The sequence below is a fragment of the Ptychodera flava genome, chromosome 15, assembly GCF_041260155.1.
Source record: "Ptychodera flava strain L36383 chromosome 15, AS_Pfla_20210202, whole genome shotgun sequence".
Taxonomy (NCBI): domain Eukaryota; kingdom Metazoa; phylum Hemichordata; class Enteropneusta; family Ptychoderidae; genus Ptychodera; species Ptychodera flava.
In genome coordinates this window covers 5985250-6009041 of record NC_091942.1, presented here as the reverse complement: position 1 = coordinate 6009041, position 23792 = coordinate 5985250, and the positions used below count along the sequence as shown (strand labels likewise).

The following is a 23792-nucleotide window of genomic DNA, read 5'->3' as shown; positions in this document are numbered from 1 at the left end:
CAAATAGATTAGACTCCTTCAAGCTAACAAGGGCACCTATATACAGCAAACGAACACTGGGAGTTTGAGAAAATGTTTTTGTCTGTAGGGGTTACAGAACTTTCATCACGTACATTCGAGTTAAAATTATAATCCAATTTTACTAAGCGAATGAAATAAAAAATGTTCAAAGAGATTTGAGCAATTGATTCAGTTTCTGATCTTTATTGACACAGAATATACCGCAAGTGACAAGTGGGCTAATTCTGGTAAGCGGCAAGCCGAATTTTATACTCTTCTCAGGGTAGTACTGACCTAGATATTTCCTACAAATGGGAAATAAAACTCTGCATAACTGTGAATATCGAACAAGCAAAACTTATAAAGCAACTTGTCTAAAAAATTGTCTTTTAACTAGAAAGAAGAGAAACAAAAAAAATCAGTAAAATCATATCATCATATGAATGTCTTCATGATGCACCCCTCTGCTTCAAGTCTTACAGGGCATTTAACGGCAGTACGCCAGTTTGAAATCAAACTACAGCGCCCTCGTAAGATTGTTGGGCAAATATGTCAACTCTTATTCCCAGAACGTGCAAAAACCATGCATGTCTTCCTTCTAACCATAGCCCCTCAATCGTATGGAGGTACCTCCATGACCATCTCTAAAAAGATCAATCGGTTCATTTGTACTATGTCTCGTAAGAAATTTCCTCAATATAGATTTAATGGTTAATCATCATGCAAAGCAAATGACGCTTCTCGAAATTCACAAAATTAAGTACAGATATTTACCCTTATTAAATTTCAAATAACAAGTCCCAGTAAACACTAGCTAGCGTAAAACGTGTTGAACAGTTTAAAAGTGTAAATTATCAAAAAATAATAGCTTTTATAGTAATCGATGATAGAACTTTTATCAGATTAAAACATTAGATAATGTATGATAGCAAAGCAGTGTACTTTATAGACTCTCTCACAGCCCCTTCGTTCGCTACGCAGTTATGCGCCCTCAACAGTCTTTCTAAGAAGAGACGCTCACCGAGCCAACCATGCTATAGCGAGCTTGGTCGCTGAGCTGAGCTTTGCTCAGGTCTACTGCTGAGGGCGGTATTATGTATGGTCTGAGGTGAAGCCAGCGAGGGGCTGTGAGAGAGTATGTACTTTAGTCCACATTGCATGTCATGTAACTGAGAGATAGAACCACCGATTCAAGTGTGTTGATAACATCTGAGACAATTTGGAAGTTGGTGAGTTAAATGTGTTTCCTTCTTTTCTCATCGTATAGTCGTCCGCTATGCTCACTTGCTACATGTAAAGTAAAGCGATGGTTGACAAATATCATAGATGAACTGCAACACAAGCGCAGTTTCCGCCTTCGATATGCGATGTAGCTGCAGTGTGATCGATAAGATAATTATGGCAAACGTCAACATGGAGATCTGTCAGCATGGAAACACTACACAAGAGAATCATTTGAATGGATTGCGCATCTCCGAGTCTATAAAGCACATTCACTTTGTATCTGATGTACCTTGCAATTGTTTCATCAATCGGGTTTCAAAATATTGTATTGTATCTAGGTTTCATGCCGCACATGTGAAATGCCGATTCTTAATTTTTCAATTCTTCTGGGAGGATCTGTCTGTAAAATCCTTGATTAATCTGTACGTGTACGTTAACTGCATAATGGAACACGATAGATTACATAACGTTTTCTTCATATGGAGTTATTTGGAGTCGTCATAGATGAATATCATTTATATTACGTGGAAGGAGTGAGGTATGGTGTTTTGGAAAAAGTAAGTTTCTTTTGTTAAATATTTTAATTTTTTTCTTAAAAAGAACAAGAGTCCTTTTCCGGCCGCTGATTCAACCCAATGGCATAGACTTCAGATTGCTGGGGTATCGGAGAGATAGGCTTACCTGTTTACGTAATTAGTTCATAATCCCCCTACCTACGCAAAGGTGAAGTCAGGGTTTATGAATTCTAATCTGATGCTAAGGTTGAATGACACAAAGTTCACACAACAATACCTCAAGGAAAACATGTATTGATACTTATAAGGATAATGAGCCGTCATTTCATTAGCTACGCAAAATAAACATATTTAAGTTGACACACACTGCGGAGAACACTGTCTCTCGCCCGCTTGCTCGATGGAAGAAAAGATCGTCAACTTGCGAAATTGACGAGAGACCTTCATGACGAATAGGCATGACTCGTGTTCATCGCAAATTCAGAAATTCGCTGCATATTGCATTGTGCTGTACGGGTTTTAATCTCCCTCTTCAAATTGTTCGAAAATTCTGTGTTTGATCGGCTTTTCGAATGCTTCAAACATAATCCATGAAAATCCAGCCCAAACATAAATTGGGACCCGATAGCGATGATTGTTTCAGTAAGATAGCTGACAGGAGTGTATTTCTTCCTTCAGGGCACATTTGCAGTCGCAATAATAATAATTCGTCGCGAAATCACCGATAGCAACAGCGACACGCGTTACCGTGAAAATGGAGAGGCTTTGATATTTGAGAATGCGAGAAAAAGAAGGCATGTACAATGCTGCCGTGTTAAACGAAAGGTTAAGAAATATTGGCCTTCGAGGGCGTAAGTATACCAACAATTTGTTGCTCAGAGCCTGGCAATCGATGCAGCCCTGATCTTTCGGACCACGACCACTCACCAATCCTGTGGTCATCCCTTACAAAATGCACCTTACTCTCTGATCGTCGGTTGGCTCGCACGAATCGTTACGAGGCTCAAGATCTGCATCCTCCTTTAATCAATTCACATCAAAACATCTTTTCCAAGATAATCTTCGAATTGTAACATTCCTTCACTTTGAAATTTATCACTTTATTTAAAGAAACTGGTCATACAACAAATGGCGTAGAATACAGCATGTAAGTTGTGGGCATTCCATGCCACGTGTTCAAATGATGGCGATATGTTGTGTATTTGAAGGTTTTTATGCGGAACACGATTGGAACTAATTTGAGATAACTGGGTAGGGAAGTAAGGTCATTTTAACCCGCAAATGTAAGCTCATCTGATTTTCTATTTAAGTTACAAACTTCTCTTTATGCGCAATTTGATAGATTGCAACATTCAGCTATAGGGCACCTAACACTTTTGAGAAATTTGAAAAATATGAGATTCCAATTATCCCAAATTAGTTCCAATCGTGTTTCGGGTAGGACCATTTCCATCGATCTTCGGCATATTTTGTAAAGATGTGGTTATATTGATTAGAACGTCGGTTTATCTTTACTTTGTCCAAACCCCAGTGCAAAACAATTCCAGTTAATGGCTTATATGCACAAATCTTTCAGTAAGTACATTGACTAATTTTGATTTGATCTAAAAATTATCAAAACAAAGCAAAGGTCGCTGCTGTTGAGTCTTTACATGTAAGTGTCTATATCAATGTCCGTGTATGTATACGAATTGGACGAATAATGCAGACAAAACATTTTGTACATTGATTTCATGTGCGTGGAACTAACTTCCTCTACGTTGAAACAATGATAGAGGTTTGTAGACACGAAAACATTAAACTTGAACGAATGAGGTGGTTAAGTAATCCAGCGGGTCCAATCGTAGACCCTCGTGTTTTCTCGAGGGTCAACGGTTTAATAGGTCAAAGTTGAACGCGTACTACACTTCATAGACTTATGACCAGCGCTCATGCAAAGATGAGTTCTGAGCGTTTACATGAAAGCGGTTAAATACTACATCTCCGGGTCCGGGTTACAGTCCCTCGTCTTTGCACCGAGTAATTGTAGTATGTAGCCTCCTGGGACATTTGAACACATACCAAACCTTAATAAATGTTCAAAATGTTGTGCTTTGTGTAAAGGAAATGAACATTCTACACATAAACACTAGTAATTCAATTCATGAAGAGTCAAATATCAAGTAGGTTTGAATCTTATCCATAATGACTTTGATGAAATCATGTTGTAATGGCCATTCTTCGTAGTGAATAAAGGGGACAATTTAACTTTTTAAATATTTTTTATTACTTTTGTCATATCCATATCTCGTAGAGTGTGTCGCAATACAAAGGGTTACCCTTGCACTTTGGTTGACAACTTCATTCTTGCCTAGGCCAGACCAAACTCAGAAGTCGGAATTCAAAATAATATCGGATATGACATGTATACGTAAAGTCTCTGATGACAGGCTGAATACCAATATTTTAACATGACTTGTAAGTAGGATGAGAAAACCGGAAAACAAACAGAACATGGCAAATTATAATAGATACTGTAAAATGTAACTCCAACGACTGTAGGGATTCAAAACACTCATGAAAGACGTTGCTAATTTCCCGGGCAGATTTTCGTGTTGAAGATAACTGTGATGGCGTGTCACGTGACCGACAATTGTCAGGTCCCTTACAGATTTCTCGACATCGGCGAGTTCCTTGTTTTCATCCGATGGAATACTCATCCTTCAAGGACATTACAAAATAAGTGAGAACGATCGTAGATGTCGGCTGATGATTGGCAATCTTTACGAACCATTTATATGTGTGCCAAAGTTCAAATAATTTTAAATTATTGATGGGAAAAGGGCACTTGACTGTTTTCTAAACATGCACGCACCGGACGGATAGGTGTAACATTATGACGCCTACTTTATGACGTAATCAATCGACACTGTGCATGTACTGATATGAAACTCCCGATGATATGTGAGGCTTTTCAAACAGATAAATTTAGTAACTGATAGATAAGCAGACGATATAAGGGTGAGAAATCTCACAAACTTTGGATCTTGTTTATATGACTTGAAACCAATTACTCCCTCTCACAGCCCTTATTACATGAGTCTGTACCAATTTATACAACTACTGTAGGAAAGAAGGCGGGACTTTATTCCTCAGCTTGAAGATATTTACAGTTAAATCTGTGCAAATGTGGAATTTAGATCTTGTAAACTAGTATGTAGACTGTTTGGTGAAATTAATAAACAATTTACAAGAAAACCCCGCAGGTTTTCTGGTAGTCGTAATTTATTTCAACTTGCCATTCCCATCGGATCAGCGGGGCACAGTAATACAAACACAAGGAAACATTACCGACCAAATCATCAAATGGACTTACACAGAGTTCATTTGTATTTCCCCCGCGGCAAAAACTATGGTTCAAATTTCAGTAATTTTTCTGTGGACACTCGTATACACGAAATCATAATATTGTTGAACTTGAAGGAAGACTAATTGATGACGAAATGTGAGCTATGGTTCGTTCTCTTTGCTTTTTCGACTATTAGTCGACATTTGACAGAATTCAACAAATCAATTTATCACGTACGTTGACTAGAGCCTAAACGTCTGCTAATGTATCGAGTCAATCTGTGCTTTTATGAGTTGATTTGTTTTATAAACCGAGATAACAAGCGATTTTATTGCTATGAAGATTTGTGCACATAAAATGAAAAATGCGAACGAGTACGATTACAAAAGTGTCACAGAAAATAGTGTCCGATATATGCTGTCTTACCAGCATGACATTGGCTTAAAAAAACAACTTTTAAAATGGTGTCGAAATCTCAATGCAAACTACAGAAAGTTTACAATTTAATTGCCAGCATATACTCAACCAAATGCAGGTAGAATAAAATTGCCTTATCGAATAGTTGGATAGTCGATAGTTGGTGTTTACACAATGCATATGGTAGCGACTAATAAGTGTGGTTGGAATAGGGACAAGGACATTAAGGACAGACGATTAGGTGAAATGAAACCAAAAATCATGATAGAATCACTTTCTTGTGTAACTACGCATATCCGTCTTCCAGACCAGATTTCAAGTTAACGGAAATAAAATACCGGATGTGGCTTACAGATCAATTTAAAATGACGTCTCTCTTCCGCAAATCACAACATGTAATTTAATTAAGTCACGTGTTTCACAACACCGGCTTATCTCTAGACTGTAAACAGTACCCCATGCCTTCTTAGCCTAAAACTCGGACGCCTTCCCAAAACTGATCGCCTGAGACTAAAATACCGACCTAACTGGTGCCCAAGGTTAGTCCCCAGAATAGGTTAAAATGTTTCTTACCAAAGTTTAGAATCAGCGGCTAGTACTCGTTCTGAATATCTTTCCCGAAAACGCCGAAACGGCGCAAATGGCTGTCTCATGCTACATGTATGTCGCGTGCACAAATTCATGTTAAACTTTTGACAGTCACCAACAAACGACAATACATGAGAATTGATCTACCACTGAAGAAGATCCAGTGAAAATCTAATGTTTCTGGACCAAACCTTTTTTACAAAAATATGAAAAATCCCACTCCCTACAGGCCAATTTACACACTGTGACAAGAAAGTGTAAGCACGTAAAAACCATGACAACAGACTAATCTGCTATACTGCAACGAAAACGATCTTATAGTCATATCTATATGTCAAAAATATGTGAAACTGAATCTCTGAAAATCAAAATATTATTAAATCAAAAGTTCTTAGCGATTTTCACAATAGTAGGCAGTTGAAAACATTATGTACTTCGTCAGCTTGAAAATGAACCGCCACACGTGGGAGAGTAAGGTAAAAGTTTGAGTGCCGAATATCTGTCACTGAGGTACATCATTAGGTTTATGTTTAGCGCGTCTCGAAATGATGTCAGGGTTGCGATAATTGTACATATTCCATAAGGGAAACAAGATATTGAAATATAAATTTGTAAGGTATTATTCGCCTCAAAAGTTAAAAACTTACTCTTTTGCTCTTAATATCATCAATGAAACTTTCAACTATTCTCTTTCCAAATCGAGAATAAAAGTCAGGGTCACCGTGCAAATTTTGGCCCTAAAGGAACAAAATACCTAACATTCACCTATACTTTGAAATTTAAAATGGCCGCCAGCCCTGTGTTAGCACTATGGAATAAATTGAAATTTGGACTTTTTTGAAAAAATAAGACGGTAAAACATCGAGAGCTTTAACATGAGCCCCACAAGCAGTAGACAAGAAACACTGAAAGAATTGAGAGTTCGAATATTTGCCCTACCCAAAGTATCACGCAAACGAATATACCATACCGATACTAAGTCCGAAGAGTTGTAATACATTTCTCATGTTACTGTCATGAATGTGTATTTTTTCTGACAGGTCAATCTATTATTTTACACTGAGAAGACGGCAGGACAGATAACAGAAACTCCGAGCAGTCAAATTATGCAATAGTTGGAGAAAAAACTCAAAACAACACACAGTCTAACATTTGCATCTGTTACCTAAAACAACGCAGGAATAGACGTCGAAGTTGATCATGACAGTTACAACGACAGCATTCCTTCACGAAGAGCAGGTAAATATTCATCACATCCTGTCTCATACTTTCTCACTTGTGTAATATTCAGACTCCAATTTGAAGAGAGAAATTGTGTATGTGCACTTAGTTTAAACGAGGAACTAATAACATTGCGAGGTTTCCGAGCAGTTCCTGCAGTTTGGCATGCATTTTATTACACCGCCCTCACAGATTAAAGTGGGGATTTGTTTGCGCAATAACACCAAAGCTCAACTTGAAGGAAGCGAAAATGGCTACGGCTACCTTCTGTCATAAAGGAAAGGTAAATTCTCACCATATTTAATCCTATTTTAACTTCAAAACGTTTCAGAATATTACAAGAGAAGTATGACAGATGACAAAAAAGTCTCGAATGGGATGTGGTGTTCTGGCTGGCTTGTGAACACCATCTCTACGATACATGGTTTGAGACCGAGAAGCTAATTACCAAGTCCGCGTATTATTATCTCGCAGTTCAAGTGAACTGATGGTTGTTCTGACATTACAAACCCTGTTGCCAAATTCCTGAATTTACGGAATGTATCGAATTTCATTATTTTGAGGTAATCTGAACCCAAATGGACGCAGAGATTTATTAATTCGAAGCATATCATAACGAAAAGTCAAAAGAGGCGATTTTTTTGTAAACGGCGTAGCTGGGAAAGACACGGAAGGCATACTAGTTAGAGTAATGCAGTACAGATTGGTCATTAAAACAGCTCAATGAAACTTTTTTGGCTGAATTTTAAGCTGGAGAGTCTTAAATATCTGATGCACCTCAATGTTCAAAGTGAGGCGAACATACTGATAACAATAAAATAATTTTCGTAAAATTTCAGCGATTTTGCAAACCTACTGGAGAGGTTTTTACTCTGAACCAGCAAGAGCGTTCCAATGGTCACTTCAAACTGCAATACTCGACACAACAAGATCAATACGTAAGAGAATATGGAGACGGGAACAAATCGCATACAGTCAACGGATGGGAAACTGGCCTGTTCTATCAACGTGGGATAAAGGTATGGTTTCATAACAGTTTCCAACCGTTGAACCCAATCAGATTTTACTTCTGACAAATACTTGGATGCAACATGAAGACATCCAACCTGCAGGCATTCGTGGGTCACTTTGCGCTAATGCCATTCTCAAAACCCAAAACGTGCAGGCTACCATGGATGGCATCTAAACGTTATTATCACTGCTAGGTTACTTCAGATCTGCAAGTCTCTTTGACATTCTAGTCGGTTGTTTGCTGGAAGCAGTTGGCGCAGTCCCCTCTTTTTCGGTAAAGCAGTCGTTCCCGCGTAGCGGTCTTTACCAGGAACTCTCCGTTGAATGTTCAAACAAGCCACGTCACCCATAAAAATGAAGAAGTTTGCGCGGAGAATTACACGGTCATTTGTTGACAACTGAGCGTACGGTCCAGCGAATGAAAATGAGGTGATTTCGTATCAAAGCTGTATCAAAAGTCACCAAAATAAAAATTACAATTGAAAGTTGTGCCTGTAACTTCAGGATATAGTCTCACTCTTGACTCAGCTGAAGTCGTGTATGGGTTTTCGCAAAACGCAATCAAATCAAGGGGTATAGGTTAGAGCTTGCAGATACATGCACGATCGAAACTTTCAGTCTGTTCTCAGATCTGATGTGATTAAATGGATAGATATTGCACTATTAGTTACACGACTGACCTTAGGTTTGGTTTCAATAAAAACTATGGAGGGTATAGTGCAAATAATCCCTTGCAGTGTTCAAAAAAGCGCCTACATTAGTCGCATGTTTCATAAGACGTAGGTCATTTGATTTCTACGATGACACTCTTTTTACTTGCCAATGCAAACCTTTAACGTTCGCTGCGTTAATTCTTTGAATTCACCTTATCTCGCCAAATTGCCGAAAACAATGTCTTTGTTTATATGTTGAAACTTCAAACCACTTCACAGCGAGATAAAAACCGACTGGTCGTACTCTGTTAGGTCAACGGGTTGCTTACACGAAGTACATTTTCCCCGGCCTCAATCAACCTCTATTTCCTGTGCTTGTACCGTCTCAGCGTTCAAACTTTCTTTCATTGTCTCTATGATTTAGGACACTTCTCCTTCCCTTTCTCTTCCTGTGCGTTTTCTCTTTTTTTCCTTCGCCTCCTGTCCCCAAGTGATTCTATAACCGTTTGTATCTTAGTCACAAAGTATTTCCATGTTTAAAAATGTAGCTTTTAATTGAGATAATCTTTTTGGTGTATCAACGATATTCAGCGCTCGTTTTCGAGCCTTAGTGTGTCGGATGTAGCTCTTATAGTAGGAAAAGCATATATTTACAGCACTGGCAACAGTGGATATGTCTGTTTTTAGGCGCAGAATGCACGAGGAACCGTTCAGCGATCTATCATTATTATTAAAGTGTATATTATCTGAAAGATCGTGCGGACTCTACTAGAAATATTTTAGACCTATCAAATTTCCACAAAGATCCAGTTTGTTTTATGTTCGCAATATTTCACGTAAAATATGCTACTTCCTGTGATGGACGTAGTGTTGATGAACATCCCTGTTTTATCTATGCTTAACTTCGAGAAATGAGAAAATGTGATAAAAAATAGAGATGACATGCAGTGGTCGTCACACTCCACAGCGTACCGTGTACCGGAGTCTCACAGCCCTCGTTCCCTACGCTGTTTGTATAGTTAATCGCACGAGTAGGTGTGCTGTTATAGTTGTAATCACCACACTTATGGTCAGGAACTTGTAAACATCACGAGGCCGAAGGCCGAGTGATGTTTACAAGTTCCTGACCATAAGTGTGGTGATTACAACTGTAACAGCTCACCTACGAGGTGCGATTAACGACTTATACCACGAAAAACAGGCAAATTTTCTCTAAAATTTGAAAATTACTGTCAATAAATCGTCTACTTTTGATTTGAATACCCACAATGGAATGGAGTGACTCATTGTACGTCGAAAGGTTCACAGAGGTCATTATGCACCTGGCATGCGAGTTGGGGAGAATGACCTATCCCAGACAAGTAGGACAAGGGCTCCGGTCAACTGCAAATCTGTCGGAAGGAAACTGTTTTAGTCTGATTGGTTAAATAAAATGGCTTGCCTTACTCCATCTTATCGGCTATTGGCTGGCGGGAATGAATTCAATCTGTACATGCATGTGATTGCCTCGTGGATGCATCAGGCTTTCAATGCCATTTTCGTGTTTTCGACTGGTCAAGATGGACCTTGTCAACTTGTCTGATCTGATGACCAAAGAGACTTCCTAGAGTTTCATGGACGGCCATGTAAAAACAACCAAAGTGGATTTTACAGGGGCAAACTGCCCTGTAAGAGCAGCCGCTACTACGGAGCGCATAAAATCCACGATGTGTACTTCAACTTTATATAAAAAAGTACCGGGCGATGATAGCTGCAAAATTGTAGCTCTACGGTGAGGCGGTCGGTGAGTTTTGGTTTTTGCGACCTCGCTCACCAGTAGAGCTACAATGCCGAAGGCCCTGTAGCATACAAATAAGCACGCGGCACATGGCACGGCATTTTGATGTAAAATCCCATATATTTACTGCATTTGGTCATACTGATTTATCACTACTGAAGATTAAACCCTATACTACACTAACCTTGTCGTGTATGGGGTTTGGTATTTGTTCAAATACGTCGATCGCGTTCCAAAAACATTTCTTGGAGACGCCATTACCAACTTCCGGTAATGGCGGCTCCCAGAAACACGCTCAATGTTTATGGAATGCGATCGACATGTCTGTGCTAATACAAAACCCCATAAACGACAAGGTTAGTGTAGTATAGTGTTTAGTCTTCAGTAGTGATAAATCGGTACGACCAAATGCAGTAAATATGTGGGATTTTACATGAAAATGCCGCGCCATAAGTGACGCGCTTATTTTGTATGCTACAGGGCCTTCGGCATTGTAGCTCTACTGGTGAGCGAGGTCGCAAAAACCAAAACTCACCGACCGCCTCACCGTAGAGCTACAATTTTGCAGCTACGGGCGATGATAGCACCGGACGGGATTGTACTATCGATGACCCTTGCCGAGGGATAATCAAGTTCTCATGCCAGAAAATATACGTCTTTACACAAAGCAAATGTGCAAGATTGCTTGGACAGAAGGCCAGCACACTGGACATTCTGGCAAGGTAATTTATTCTTTTACTAAAATATTTATACACAAAACGAATTCTGTAAAGTCATAAAATTAAATTTATTGACCAAAATAATTTTTTGTGTGTGAGGCAGTATCACAGAATTTCTTTCGACTATTCTACAAACTTTACAAAAAGGCTATACTTATTTCCATGATATTTGTCACATATGTCTTGTGTTTGATAATTTCAGGTGAATGCGGCAACATCTCTGTACCATCAGGGATTCGATGAGCAGCTTATCAAAGAACAAACAGGTCCCAGATCAGATGACGGCTTACGCGCCTCAAATATATGTCTACTACACTACAAAAGCATGTATCGAATATATTACTATCACCTCCATCTAGTGTAAACCCAGAGGAATCTGTAAGTAAACCAGTTTCTCAAGTTGCGACAAAACAATGTAACAAACAGACAGGATTGGTCCAACCTAAGAAGACGCCGAATCTAAAGATGGACAGTCTTCATCAAAAAATCATGTTGCTTACATTGAGCATGGTTCAAAGAAAGTTGAAATTGAATTATAAATTGTGATGCTTTAGACATCTGAACTTGACCTATTGTTCTCATGCAAATTAGTAATCAGTCATACTTTTTTCCGTATTTAAATGAGTAATCACTACACTTTAATTGATATGATAATGATTTTCTTTCATTAAAGTGTGGTGATTACTTATCTACATATGAATAAAAGTGTGACTGATTACTAATTTTGCATAAGAACAATAAGTGTCAGTCATGATTTCAGGGATAAATAGATGGCAAGAACAATAGGTCACATGACCTGGAGTGGTATAAATATACCTTCACCGGTCTTTTTAGCCAGCGATGATTACCAAGCAAGCCACGTAAAAACGTCTCCGCTCTGCTCAACCGCTGAGAGCGCTTATATGGTCTGAGGCGTAAGCCCTGTCGTCGAGGGGCTGTGAGCGAGTATAAGGAGCCACCATTATTTACGACCGGGAGGGGGTTATCGGGGTTGTCGGAGGAATTTGATTTTGAAACTCCGAAATTTCGAGTAACTCCCTCCCAGCCAACCATGATGAGCTTTAGTAACCCCTCTCTCTAACACAGAAATTTTGACTGACTCCCGCCCAATTTAGAAAAGTTAAATATCAATACAAGTATTATTTGTAAAATTACCAAAAATACAGCAATAGTAAAGACCTTCTCGAATCCTAGTTTACCTTGCTAGATTACCATCGGTTATTCATGACGGTTGAAAAAAGGTGGACCCAATAAAATAAAATCCAAAGTCACAGCAAATTACAGATAAAAAAGCTCACCGTATAGCCAGCATCCACCCATATACTATTGTTAAATTCGGATGGGTATCACCACTGGGATTTCATTAGGATAGCTGACAGGGGAGTCTTTGGAAGCACAGGGAGGGAGAACAGGCGAGAGGCTGAGGAAGAGAGTACCAGAGGGGGTGTCCCCTCTCTTGCGTTGAAATTTTTGAGAAATGTGTGCAATGGTGCAATCTGAGATGTGTTTTCATTTTGTTTTTTACTGAGTAAAACTGTCAAAAAGTGACACAGGACACCCCAAATGGGGAGCACAAGAAGGGAATGTCCCCCCTCTCGTATCAAAAATTTTGAGAAATTGACGTGAGTAATGGCGCAATCTGAGAGGTGTATCAGTTTATTTTGCATTCAGTAAGTAAAAATGACTCGAACACATATTTTTTATTTTTTTTGCATGATCAGTGTTTGAGTCTCATATTCAACAGTCAAACAATGACTATACATTTTGTATTTGGTTAAAAGTGTTCTCAGTCTGCATGATATTGCAGATCAGAGAATATGCAGGAATGACAAAATCTGGAATTTTAATGTGTCATTGGCAAAATCTTACCAACAGAGTCAGTCTTTTTCTTAATCGATTTAGTATTTGTTTGCAACTTTGAGATTTTGCAGCCGGAGAAATTACCTCACCAATTTCTCCCACTGCCGGCTTCTAATGAAAAGCCTGATAATACGTATGGTTAAATGTCAAAATGGAACTTCAGTCAATCAAAATATGTATTTCTGTGATAGTAACGGATGAATTCACAAAAGTTCAGTTTTGTCCTAGATCCTGGGCACTAATAATGGTATCTGCTGAGAAATTCCTTCATGACTTCCTCTTTATATTTCACATTTATAAGAGTAAAATATACTTTATCAGATAATCATTTGTATGCATAGAATGCGTTTTATTATGCATTTTATTCTTAAAAGGGTATCAAAACCTTGTTTCTATAATATCGTCTTTGTCAAGAGATTACCAAACCTTGTGCCAAAGACGACAGACGAAATAAACAAGACGAAGATAAGAAACATTTTATGTAGAAGTTAAATTTATATTTGGTCGAAAGATACAATAAATCTCTATTGCTTACTATGGACTATGACAAACTATTTTCTTGCAATAAAAGATGGCTTTGTTATTGAGGCAATCAAATGTTTTTATACTTTGTAGAATTAGATTTCTTTACACATTCTCTCAAATAATCAGTACGTATACCCTATAGAATCAGTGGAGAGTTGATATTTCTCGTATAGGATAAAGCCCGAGTACGAGGGCTCTTCTGGTATATAAAGTCCAACCCAACGATAAAATGTCGAGGCCGCAGGCCGAGACATTTTATCGAAGGGTTGGACTTTATATACCAGAAGAGCCAGAGTACGAGGGTTTTATCCGACTTAAAAACTATCGCCCCTAACTGATATATTTTTGTTTTCAATGTGTTTACGTCAACCGTCCCCTTTGTCAATGTAACATGTTTAGGATATGAATTAAAACTTTTATCTGTGAAATAGCCTTCCAATGTAATGGAACATCCTATAAATGCCCTAGGGCACATTATATAAATGCCCTAGGCACAGCAGATTTTGTGTTGCAGCTGGTTTCCGCTGTGTTACCAAATTTGAATATTAAAACGCACCAGTTGTCTACAGAATATGACATGTTCACTTTTGATTGGACAGTACTTTACTACGGCGCTGTCATTCGTTTCTGGAATTTGGTGACCAAGACTTTACGAGTAAATAAAACACCCTGAATTGAGCACTCTGATTGGTCAATCAACAGTAGATAGTTTTTAAATGCTCGATTAGGCAAGTATAACAATTTTTGTCAGGAAATACTGAAAATTACTCATTTAGTTATGATAGTCAATGTACTTGGTATACATTATACATATATTGTACCGTGTTTTTATAAAACCCAAAATTTAATAATGACGGCTACCTAACTGCCTACCCTCAAAAATCTTACTGCGTTTATTACACATTCCCCTCCCCTTATAACGTATTGACAGAAGACAGCTGACTAACAAGACCTACAAAACTGCATCACAAGATTTAGAGACCATACAAAAAATGCTTGTGTCGACAACGTAGCGTTTCGACCGAAACAAGACAACAGAGCTTTACACCGATACACAAATTCAACACCTGCGACGCCGAAGTGTCAATCGAAGAAATTCTCTTATGTAACAAATAGATATAGTAACTACTAATATATGCTAGTCTTCGAAACGCATATAATTGTTCATTCCCACAGTATGGTTCTGAAGAACGCCCTCTTGTGGCTTGGAAATTCGAGTTTGGCGCCCTCAAGATACAGGAAGGGAAAATTGCATGTTCTTCTAACCATGATGGCTCTCTGAAGTGGAGGTTGTTTGCTCATGACGAAAGTGGGAAGCCTTTGTCAAAAACGGACATTCAAGGTAAATAATTCTCGTCTATATTCTTTTTCAAACTAGGTATTCTACCAAATTGTGTTTGTTGTTGTAAGATATTGTCGGTTACATTTGCTTTGTTGTTGTTAGGGAACACAGCGTAAAAGAGATTCTGACTTCCTCTGGTTTACTATACGCAGGTGATCTAGACTTCGGATCGTCAGACATGAGGGGCACTTCATATCTCATCTTGACCGGGCTGCTCGATTCGAATATTGATCCACGACACTTATTTCAGGACACCGGGGCTGAAGACCCACTCTTCACAATTGACGTAAAACTCCGCCTGGGAAAAACATCGCAAGATAAGGTATCTGCATATGGGCAGTTTACATGTCCATTGCCATCGTTGGGGTGTGTCTTGGTCTTATCACATGTTTCTTGTTGACATTGTTTAATTTAATACATTTGGCTGTGATATTTATTTATTTATTATTTATTTATTTATTTCCCTTTATTTCTGACTAAATCTGTCCATAGAGCTTTGATGTCACAGATAAGAAAATTATCTTTGTAAGCGCTGGCTTTGCCGGCGCTTACATTTTCATAATGCACTTGGAAGTCCAATGTCTTTTTGCAAGTATTCGTGATATTAACACACACAAAAGTTAGGTCAAAAGTCATTTCACTAAAGAATTCATTGGAGACAATCCTTTCCTACGTAATCTTTGTCATCTTAATGTAATCTGTCCTGTGCTCACATAGAATAGTACTCGTTATGTTTAGATCTGATGTTGTTAACTAGTGAATATGATTAACTCAAGAATCGCATATACAAAAAATAGTAATCACGTAAAAAATGTGAAAAATTGCTGCCATACCCATTTCCGCCGCCGCCCCCCCCCAATCAAATGGTTATCCCCTAAGCTTACATTATCGATGCGGCTAAACAAAATACCCAAGGTGCTCTGCTTCATGTGTCAAGCCACAGACAAGATCTTTATAAACAGGGATATGAAGAACCATATGCTTTCGAAGACGGCCAGTAGACATTTTAGGAAAAAACTCACCGTTTGCTGCATAAAAAGTATTTTCGTCTTCAATATTGCATTCTCACTTAGGCATTAGAGGCCTGATATCCTAACTTACTGTCATCTGTTTTGACCAACATCATTAGTTGGCCCATGCCATTACCAGATAGAATAGTTTATAAGAATGTTTGTATGGTTTTTAAATGTTTAAATAATCTTGCACCGCAATATATGAGAAGTCTTCTTACCGAAATTGATCATAAAAGAGTTACAAGATCCAAGATGCAAAAATTGTAAGTGGTTCCTGCAACAAATAAGGATTTTTATCGAAAAGGCTTTACTGTAAATAGTGCCAATCAGTGGAATAATGTCGATTTAAATATAAGATCTAGTAACTCATTAAGTAGTTTTAAAACTTCTTACCTGAAAGCTTATTGGGTATAATTTTTTGTGTTTGTGAGTTTTAGTTTTCTTGTTAAATTTGTTTTTGTTATCTAGTGTGATTGTGCATTTTTTTTCCTCCTGTGTGCAGGTGATGACTCCTGGCCACTTTTTTCTGTGCATTGTATTGTTCTAGCTTTGTTAGTCATGTTTCATGTTGTTCTGCTTTGTATCAGTTTGTATGTTCATCTGAGGGCCCTGGGGAAGATAAGCATCTTTACTGAAGCTTACCAGGCTACCCTCGTTAAACAAGGTTTAATAAAATAAAATAAAATAATTCACTAGCGCCGATGGATGGCGAGATCATAGACGTAAAAAACGTCCATGGCGAGATTTTTGCGAACTTGAAACTGAAGATTTTTAGAACAGTCTGATTTGAGGCATGGTTTTGTAAAAGTAAGCCTAAATGTCGAATGACATAAGGAGATCACAGATAACATTTTCGAAGAGAAAAGAACATCACAATTTCCCTTCAATTTTTTTTGTAATATTTATTTTTTGTCCTTGCTGCAAGCGTATATTTTATTTATTTCAGGCCAATGACTTATCGGTAGCAGCCATGATGAATGATGTAGATGCAATTGACAAATTACTAGAAAACTATAACCTGCAGGATATTGCCTCCAGGAACTCAGAAGGGGTGAGTCATTTTTTGAGTTTGCAAAGTCAGCAATTCACTTCTGTCCCCATTGGTTTGATTCTTCAAGCATACACATCACTTGTACAGAAAACATACACAGCTCTTTCTATGATTCGTCGGCATCTAATTCACAAAACCTTCCGGCAAAAGCCAATATCTCAACTTTCTTGAAAACTTGTAAACGTTTGATCCGACCGAGTGCACACCATGCAATTTTGTCATATATTTACCTAGGTAAGAATTCCAACGTTGTCAAAACTCCTTTAAATCGCCAGCCTTAAGATGTGCATATTTTTTCGATCATTTGACTTTTTCGGGAAGCTCAAAGGTGCTCATTTATGGCTAAAAGTTTACATCTATTATATATTTGGCGCAACATGATCACAAGTAAATACATTATGATCTATGTAGACTTCATGTTCATTGAGAAGATAAATATCAAGACTCCGCAAGGGACAAATAGTCGACCAAAACTGTCGAAGTTTTTTCCCCAAATACTGATAAAGAAATACACAAGATAAATAATAGATTTTGTGATTGTTTTCAATAGACGGGGAATGTATACTTTTTTCTTCGGATTCGATATCATATTTTCATTGTTGTATATAATAGTAACGACGGACGTCAGCCGTTCATCTTGGTTAACATAGAAGGACGCCCTCATGCAACTTGCAAATTGTAATTAACAGTTTTTAACACGAATCAAAACAGTAAAATGATGCAAAAAAGCAGCACTCAGCTTACAAAACAGTGACAATATCTCCATTTTCTATAACACTTCGAAAGACCTGAACTTCCACCCAAAAGCTAATACTCTAAAATCCAAGACTGGAAGTCTGAAACTCTGTCAAAATCCGCACGAAACGTGTTGAAAGCCGAGTAAGTACATATTTACGCGATCCCATCCTTGTTGCTCTGCGTACTGACATTTCATGTTTAATGCCACAACAGGACACGGCGGTACATGTTGCTGCTAAATGTGAATCTAAAAATGTACTGCTTCATTTGCTGAAGCTTCGTCCTGACTTGCAAGAAGCTGAGAACAGTGAAAACAAAACACCAATGCAGTGTACAAGTGAAAGAATCCAACAAGTGGTACAGTTCAGAATTAATAGCGCCACCGTAGTTGATTCGATGCCATCAGGTAGGCCATTATTCTGCAATGTACATGTCGGCATTTTCGACCGTGTTAAGGTTTTGACATTGTCAAAACTATGAGGTTTAGTAAGCATGTTAATCATGTGTACCTTAAAAACCTCACCGCGATTTGTCTGATGACAACAAGACTGAGTCATGTTAGTCATCATCATCATCACTGTCATCATCATCATCATCGTCGTCATCATCGTCATCATCATTATCACCATGATCATCATAATCATTATCGTCATCATCATGATCATGATGATGATGATGATGATCATCATCATCATCATCATCATGAAGTCCTGATACAATAATTACCATTCCGTTCACAATTACAGTACAGTAAAATTAAATTCTCAAAAAGGGGCTATGTACTCAAACCCGTCTGTTTTCCTCTTCAGATACTGAGCGTCAATCCATTGGTTTTGAACTCCTAAGTGATCGAGACCTAGACCTCGATTCCGCGGGACACACTAAGTACGCAAAGAGTCTTGCCAACGCACTGTACAGTACAAAGCTACCAACGCCTCTTACCATTGGAATACTAGGGCCCTGTGGTTCGGGCAAAACGTTTCTAGTGAAATTACTGACAAGTAAGATATAATAAAAATTTCCTTAAATCCAAAGTTAAAACCTTTAATCATAAAAATGCGAATGTTCTCGTCAGTAATTTTAGCTTCATAAAAATAAGAAGAATATATATTTTATTACATTAATTGTTTTTCGTTAAGCAGAAAAAGGGTGGTGGTGTTCGATAGAAATAATCTCAGGAAACGAAATAAAGCAAGTACTGTCGTGAACAATTTTGAATCGTGACATCTTTGCCGGATCATTTACTCGAAAATTTTCACACTGGCTTCTTAAAATGACTACTTTAACAATCCCATAAGTTTAATTATTTGATTTCATCAGAAAATTCCCGACTTCGTCAATTTCTTTTCATCCAGGAATTTTGTGCAAAATGCAGTCTGCATATCGAGCCAGTCAAGGTGATGCCTGGAGTGAATTCAAACTTCTGCTGTTGATTCTTTTTTACTATCCACCGCCGCCGCAGAAAGTATTTGATACCAACGAAACAGATTTCATTTTTGTAAAATTCAATGCCTGGGAGTATGCAGGGTCTAACGTTCTCTGGGCGGGAATTGTCACCAACCTCGTCGGTAAAATCGAAAGATACGCCGGTTACTGGAAGACAAGATTCTTTCGCATCGTCGCCAAGCCAAGTGAGCTTTGCCTTCAGAGCAAATCCGCCAAGGGAGAGCCGAAAAAAATATCACGGAAGACGAAGATTATTGTTCCGATCCCCAATTTCCTTCTGTTGGCTTTTTTAATCCTCCTGTTCATTGTTGGAGTGATTCTTGCCATTCTGATTGGTGTCTGTGAAATCGAAATCGACTCTGAACTTGAATCGAACACAACCAGCCCGGAGTCAGATTCACAGTTGACTGTCAGTAAAGCAGTAATTGCGATAGAGGGCGCTATTGTGACAGTTTTGAGTATGGCGCTCGTCACCAATATAAAGAATATCGTGAATGTCGTCTCGACATTAATTAAGTCCCAAAAGGCAAAAATCGAAAGCATGGTAAACAAACCAAATTTTTCTGATAAACTAGGATTCATGGCAGATATAAAACGTGAAGTTTTGATCGCTTCGGCTCTGATTAACTGGATTGCCAGGTATAAGAAGAAACCTGTCCGTGTAGTGATCACAGTCGACGATCTGGATAGATGTTCTTATGACAAAGCGGTTGACGTGATAGACGCCATGAAGATACTGTTATCTGACGAAAACTCTCCGTTCATATGCATCGTTGCGATAGACCCACGGATTGTCGCAGGGGCTATCGAAAAACGCTTGGGTGCTGTCTCCGAGAAAGCTTTCCTGACAGGACATGAATATCTCAAAAGATTTCTTCAAATTCGTTTCTGTGTCCCATTGATGACTCAGAAGTCAAAGCGTTCCTACCTTGAGCAACTAAAAATAAATGCTTCCAGCGGAAATCAAGAAAACTTCAGCGAAGGAGAAGAGAAAATGGGAAACGGTAAAATGTATTTGATGGAACCAAAGACAAGACAACGCAGGATGGGGGATAACAAAGAAGAAACTGAATTGTTAGATGTGAGTGTTAATAACAACACTGAAGATGACACCTTCATGAAAAGTATGCTTGATGAACTACAAAATGGAGTTCTGAAGTTCATCAAGGGATGCCCTAGAAGTATCAAGAATATCTACAACACCCTCTGTGTAACAGCTCATATGGTGAAGGTGATGGGACGCCCTCCCGCGTTCCTACCCAGTGAATTGGTTCTGTGGATAGTGCTTCTCGACCAATGGCCTTACAGGTCGGCTCACATGATTCATTTCATTGAAGACAGCTTTGAGAAAAGAGATCTTGGAGTTGAAATGAGTCACACGGTAAAGTTGTCCGACAAGCTCAAAGACATTTGTCAACTCATTAAAGATAGATTGGACAAGCCAAGAGATTGGAAAATGCTTATAACTCTGGATGCCGACCCTGAACTCTTTGAAAAACTACTGAACACCGAGATGGAGAGCTTTGACGTGGAAGATGTTCGCCAAATACTACCATACACCATACATCTCGACCCCGCCATCATGTACTCGATCAGGCATGCGCAGGCAAAGTGTGACATCAAAAATAGATAAATTCGACCACAGACTTTTATTCAGTGTATACACAAAAGTTGTAAACTTTGCTGAGTGTGCAACGTCATGTACATAAGTCAATTATGATAATTACATTTCATAACCTGGCACATTAGTTCGGGTCCCTGCCATTACCAATCACGCTGATAACATCAGTACACAAAAAATCACACAATTTCGTGCTTTTCGACTTTCAGGAAGATGTAACGAATCAATGTGTATACTTTTAGGGCTTTGTAACAAGTTTCATCCAGAGGACTTGATTGTCACTATTAACATTAATGCATCTGGCAGATTAACATTTAGCGCGCTAAAAAAAATATGAATGATAAATTTTCAGATCTCGATAGAAGTATGTTCAACATTTTTCGATTTTGATTTCAAATTTAACGCTGCACCTATTATTTCGACATTAATCTGGTCAATGTTGAAGTTCATGGACGGGGATGTACTTTGTCATCAACAGTTCAAAATTGATTATGTATTCAATTTATAAATTATATACCCAAGAAATAATATTGGTACATCGATATAATCTGTGATGTTTCTACTTTTTAATAGTTAAATTAGACAACTTGGAAAGTTTGAACTGAAAGGGAAAGTGTTCCCCTAAAGCAGAATAAAAATATAAATGTTTAAAGAAATGTTTCTGTTGATTGTCGTTGTGCTTTGCTTTATTCCTTTCCAGTAACCCAAGGAGAACTTTATCAATGCAGTTTACATAATTAGTTATTCATTTAAGCAATATCGATGGAAAAGGCGTCGAAACCTTAAGGTTAATTCATAATGATAAAGTCCGCCGAGAAATAACTCCATTCTTGTTTACTTAAAATCTGCTGAATTGTTGCTGTACAGTGGTTTGTCACGCAGACCAGTTGTTATGGGGATATCTCTGAAAGCATCCATCGATATTGCAGACAAAATGTCACCTTTAGCTTGAACAGTCAAAAGAGGCAAGGCTGTGACACTCGCTGTCAACAAAAGTCACATACAATAACTGTCAAGGACAAACGTCCATGCTCTATTAATAAATGTTAATTGTAATATGATTTTCACAGAAATCTAACAAATTTGTAATGTCCACATCAGAGATGTTTAACCTTTGTGATTTCTATTTCATCTTTCCATCTGGTAGTATCATTGCAATTCGGTTTACTGTATCGTAGATAGTTTTAGTATACATTAATAAACATTACACGTAATCACCATGCAATTGTCTTCGTGATGTCTATCAGTAAGGGTGTGCGATGAATAATGATTTATTAGAGATCGGTGGTGTGATTTCCGGGATTGAAATCTCTTTCCAAATTATCTCCTACGTCAACTGACACTTGCTGTATGTACCACTTTATCCATAAGTCATTTTTATTTATTTATTTATTTATTGGCTAGGAACAATGAAAAAATCGCCATAATACAGTTCCAGCAAAAGGTAAAAGGGAACTGATATAAAACATAGCGGAGAAACAAAGACAATGAAAACAGAGCTTAAATGAATAAACATTATAACATAAAATCTGAGAAATTGCCCGTGGTTACAATTAAAAATATCAAAACTGTGATCGTTCAAATAATGTTCAGATTTCCACATTTCATTGTAAAAATGCTTAAAAATGAGCATTGATTCTAGATGCAATGGGGTTAAATTGCTGTTTGAGCGAAAGGGCACATGAAATCAGATGAGCTAAAAAATTTCGGAGCCGTTATAGACAGAAAAGATACATTTGTAAAAGAATATCGCATCTAGGAAACTCCCGAGTTCTTGTAAAGGTGAAATGTTTAAAAAGGAACAAAGGTGGCTTGTAGCACAGAGTAATATCATAGACAGAGTGGCAACACTTGCATGCCTTTTGTTCCATGGTCGTCTCTGTAGACTATTGGCTTTTCATATTAAAATGAGCTTAAAAGGTGTTAAACTTTTTGGAGGCTTGGTTTGTGGTTGATAATTACACGGGAGTATGCGAAACATACGACGAGATGGCATCGTACTGCCAGTCGCGTAGCAACCATGGTTACTTTGTGAGCTCTCAGGCCAGAAACACTGCCTCACGCCAATCAAAACATAACACGCCAGCAGTTTCATAAACATGTCCTTTCTTGGCGCACGTGTAAAAGACGGTATGACTGACCGTAAACCATTGAGTAAAACCAGACAGTATCGATAAAAGACTTTCAAATTTGGTTCAAACACACTCATTATATATTCATAAAAATATGAGAGGAATTTTTAAAACGGTAAAACCCACTTTCCTGAAGCTCAAAACACTTCCGTTTTCGCCAGCACATCAATTCCGATCAGCACCACACGACAACAACAACACAAACTTTGTCGAACATACTTTCGCTGAACAATTGGTGAAAATCCGACAATTACCGAAGGGTGCATGGTCGGCACTCTTCGGAAAAGAGAGCCAAGAGCTTCGTGAGGCGAGGCAAACATGGATTGCTTACGTAACCGCTTCACGCCTTAAACAATAGCTGTTGCCACTCTGTCTGATATTACTCTGTGCTTGTAGTAATGAGATGAGTAGGTCATGCCAGTTTTACCGCACAAGCGTGAGGGGATCGGCCGGCACGAACCATGTATCTAGGCTAATCCCTTCAACGTGGAAAATTTCCGCGTTACCGAATTAATGGCTTATGACACCCCAGAGAGTAAATAAACTACCGATCAAGTAGAACAAAAGATCACAATTTTTATGACTATGACATCACTCGTGATATTTGTAGA

At 38.3% G+C, this 23792-nt stretch overlaps 1 protein-coding gene across 1 annotated transcript; it reads left to right on the top strand.

The window, feature by feature from the left end:
- The first annotated feature begins 1068 nt into the window (after positions 1–1068).
- LOC139151011 (NTPase KAP family P-loop domain-containing protein 1-like) lies at positions 1069–22231 on the top strand. The gene is made up of 9 exons (XM_070723529.1): positions 1069–1229; positions 7113–7311; positions 8133–8312; positions 15015–15180; positions 15333–15502; positions 17140–17244; positions 18196–18388; positions 18792–18983; positions 19338–22231. The coding sequence occupies exons 2-9, from the start codon at positions 7273–7275 to the stop codon at positions 21059–21061; spliced, it is 2769 nt and encodes a 922-aa protein (XP_070579630.1). The 5' UTR covers positions 1069–1229; positions 7113–7272; the 3' UTR covers positions 21062–22231.
- Positions 22232–23792: the final 1561 nt, after the last annotated feature.

Bases quoted from the DNA above. Each gene is read 5' to 3' on its own strand.
- LOC139151011 (XM_070723529.1), top strand. From the start codon at position 7,273: ATGACAGTTACAACGACAGCATTCCTTCACGAAGAGCAG. The intron at 7,312-8,132 runs GTAAATATTCAT...GTAAAATTTCAG, and splicing joins CATTCCTTCACGAAGAGCAG to CGATTTTGCAAACCTACTGG. The intron at 18,984-19,337 runs GTAAGATATAAT...CTTTTCATCCAG, and splicing joins TCTAGTGAAATTACTGACAA to GAATTTTGTGCAAAATGCAG.